Genomic DNA, 3,591 nt, shown 5'->3' with positions numbered 1-3,591 from the left:
CACACACACACACTGGCATATGTTGCCACCCCTGAAAAAATCCCTGCCCCCCTCTTGCCACCCCATAAATATTTTTCTAGATCCGCCCCTGTGTCTGAGCATCCTGAATGCTGATCATTCAGAGTATGTGTGAACCGATACTAACCGTACTTCCGGTTAGTATCGGTTCTGGCTTGTATGATAAGATTTGCAAGTTTCACACAATTATCTTAGTTTCTAAGCTTTTGAAACTTCATATGACTTCCGCTTATATTTGCATAATCTTCTTGGAGCTGAGAAACAGAGCATGTCCTGAATGATACACACTGTAGAAGCTACAAACATTACACTACCTTTGTACCAATCACATTGAGGCTTATAACATGTAACAAAAGCGATTTTATTTATTTATTTTTTTGCACCAGAACCTGACTATGTGCTTCAGTTCTAGTCATGCCCAGTCTAGAACTGTTCTTCTAGTCAGGAGCTGTTCTTCCGGCAACATAGAAAGAAAGACTGAAGGGAATAAAAACTTAGAGCTGCAGATATATTTTAAAAACGTATCCGTGATTGGATACTTCAAACCTTTGTCCTCACGTAAAAAACAACTTTGCTCTAATCTACCACAACATGTCTGTGCTCTGATTTAATGCTTCATGCATAAATAATCTCTCTTCTTGCACGAATCCTTTTCCAACTATCCAAACTCTGTCCCTGTGAAGCTTTCATTCACTCTCAAGGGCCCGTTATTGACCCTTCCAGCCAATAACACTTCCTTCTTTTGGGAGTGGGCTTCCTGCACCGCATTGTTGTGACTGACAAATGCTTTACAAATTAAAAATGAACTTTAATCATGATTTATTTTATTACTGGTGAAATAAGTTATGTTTTTATCAAATTTCTGCATTGGTTCTGCTCTGATGTCACAAAACTTGAGTCAAGTTGGTGACAGCAATTTCATGTCACACCCCGTCATTCTGTTGGCTGGAAAAGTTACTAATTAATGAACATCACTTAAATGTGTAGGTGTGTGCATCTGTGTATGCACAATGTAAAGGGTCACAATTGTGAACTTTTACATTGTGTGTAAAAGGTCACAATGAGTGGCCCTTAGCTAAACTGAAAGGAAGCAACAATCCAAAAACAACCCTGGCACAAGAATGATTGTTTTGGCCTCAGTTCTTGGCGTTTCAACTTTAATCATTAGAACATTTTAATAATTCAGTTAAATATCAGCGCAAAAGTTGCAGGATACTGAGAACTGAAGAGATTCGTTTCTGCAGAAAATCTAGATGCTATTTTGACACACGGTACGTGTTCAATATCCACACTTTAGGTTTCGCAATAGCAACCCACCTTATACATTGTTCATGTAAATTAATGAATCATCTACTCAAACTAGTCAGGAAGTTCTTACTCTGCTGTAATAATCACTTACGCACGTTCATATTGGTTTCCCATAGAAAGCTTAATAGGATTACATTCAAATGAGGAACATCAGCTCGTTAGAACATGTGTGTGGCCCTTAAAAGGACCGTTTTGTTGCATCAATACAATGAAGCAGTTTAACCTCCGAAGCCGTATAGAGTGCGGCCCTGCCTCTTGAGAGCGTACACCACGTCCATGGCGGTGACGGTCTTCCTCTTGGCGTGCTCGGTGTAGGTGACGGCGTCACGGATGACGTTCTCCAGGAAGACCTTGAGCACACCGCGGGTCTCCTCGTAGATGAGACCGGAGATACGCTTGACTCCCCCGCGGCGAGCCAGACGGCGGATAGCGGGCTTGGTGATTCCCTGGATGTTATCACGGAGGACTTTACGGTGACGCTTGGCGCCTCCTTTACCGAGTCCTTTGCCTCCCTTTCCTCTGCCGCTCATGTTGGTATCGTTCTAGAAAAGTCTGAAGCGATAATGTGGTCTATAAAGAAGAAGCACCACCTATATCTGGGAACTGCGGACGTGAAAGAGAACAGGGGAGGAACTGAGCTGACATCATTCACCATTGAAATTGGCTGAATTGCGAAAGCTTGCAGAATATTCCAGATGAAGATGACAGGAAACCAATTTCTTTACTGCATTTTTTTAAATATTCACTGCAACCCGGCATATCTGGGTAAGCTACAGGTGGTAAGCATAAACATATTCTCATGTTTGGCATAGATAAATACATATTTCAGATTAACCCTTGTGTTTACAAATGGAGTCCACCCGACCCCACACACGTAAAACCTGTATCATTTGCCTTGTCTTCTTTCAAGATGGTACACATGGTTGAAAAAAAATGTTAGCCCCCAGTCTTGCCTGCAGACGTCCATTTTAAAGGACAGTATATCTCACCTACCCAAAGAACTCAGTCTACATTAGCGGTTCTCAACGTGGGCGGTACCGCCCCCCAGGGGGCGTTCAGGGGACGGCAGGGGGCGCTGGCGGACATTTTTACAAAAGGGGGGCGCTGGGATGCCTTTGGGGGGCGTTTGGTCGAAGGTAAACTTTACACCTTAAATGCACAACAGCAGTTTAGACTTTGAGCAACTTGGTAAAACTGTATTGTGTAACATTAAATCATGCTTGGCTGCAGCTGTATTGATGGCAGCTCTTCTTCTATTCAGTGTTTGTAGCTTCATGGCGCAGCTCCGCTCGGCATCAGTTCAGCGTTACACCGGCTGATGACGCTGCTTCACTTTGTCTGGTATTGCAAGTTAGGCTACATATGTTTTGGCAGTTCTGTGATCATGTCAAAGCAGCAATTTATATTAAAAAGTGTTTTATTTTCGTTTGAAAGCTGCCCGCTTCCATGGAAGGACAACAGAAAATCGCTCTTATAAACATGTAATTACTAAAATCACAATGCCCTCACTTTGTATCCCTCTGAAAAATGAACCCATTTAAATAAAGAAATCCMTCCATGGGTGATACCTCGATAGAGAGCGTTCATGTTATAGCGTTAACACCGGTGCTGCAAGTGGTCCGACATGAAACGGGTTTGAGGGAACAACGGTACCACAGCACTTTTAAATTTCAATAATCAGAATACCGAAATTGTTTCCGTTGTTTTAAAAGTCTGTCTTTTCCCCATCGATATGTTTCCCGACCGCCCTGCACCTTAGGGAGTTAAAAAAACAAAAACAAAAAAAACTCCGCGCACATTGCGCAAAATTCTGAAACATGAGAAGCGGGCAAAACGGAGCGACGAACTAGATGTGAATTATRGCATAAAAACAGAGAATCCGACGCTGAACAGTGAAAAAAATCAACACATGATGTGAAACACATGACGATTAGGAGGCGCAGCAGGTGATGAGTGAAAATTACTGATGGTCAATAAACGATAAAATAAATCTAGCAACAGGAAAGAAACTAAAGTGGACATAGCAATAAACCGACAGAGGATAATATTAATCAAATGAAACTAAATGGAAATGAATGAAGAACAAAATGCAAGAATAAACTAAGAAGCTAAAGTAAATACGGAGGAATAAACTGGTATGGCAAGACCKTTCGAGCAATACAGAGGACTGTATGGCAAGAATAAACAGACACTATTTCCAGATAAAAGGTAAAATAATATTGTTGAAGTGCCATGAGCAGGAGCGCAACTACTCATTATTCAGGT

At 41.7% G+C, this 3,591-nt stretch overlaps 2 protein-coding genes across 3 annotated transcripts in view; one reads left to right on the top strand and one right to left on the bottom strand.

Moving 5' to 3' along the window:
- Positions 1–1,522: 1,522 nt before the first annotated feature.
- On the bottom strand, positions 1,523–1,947 carry LOC103480357 (histone H4). Its single transcript, XM_008435261.2, has one exon. It carries the CDS (start codon positions 1,854–1,856, stop codon positions 1,545–1,547), a length of 312 nt encoding a protein of 103 aa, XP_008433483.1. The 5' UTR covers positions 1,857–1,947; the 3' UTR covers positions 1,523–1,544.
- A 66-nt stretch (positions 1,948–2,013) lies between these two features.
- LOC103480358 (SLAM family member 5-like) overlaps positions 2,014–3,591 on the top strand; it is a 6,724-nt gene continuing 5,146 nt past the window's right edge. For both annotated transcript variants that reach the window (XM_008435262.2, XM_008435263.2), the window contains exon 1: positions 2,014–2,091. The gene's annotated coding sequence lies outside the window, so the exon portion shown is untranslated. The remainder of the gene's footprint in view (positions 2,092–3,591) is intronic.

The sequence above is a fragment of the Poecilia reticulata genome, linkage group LG18 (assembly GCF_000633615.1).
Source record: "Poecilia reticulata strain Guanapo linkage group LG18, Guppy_female_1.0+MT, whole genome shotgun sequence".
Taxonomy (NCBI): Eukaryota; Metazoa; Chordata; class Actinopteri; order Cyprinodontiformes; family Poeciliidae; genus Poecilia; species Poecilia reticulata.
This window is presented reverse-complemented; position numbering and strand designations above follow the sequence as displayed.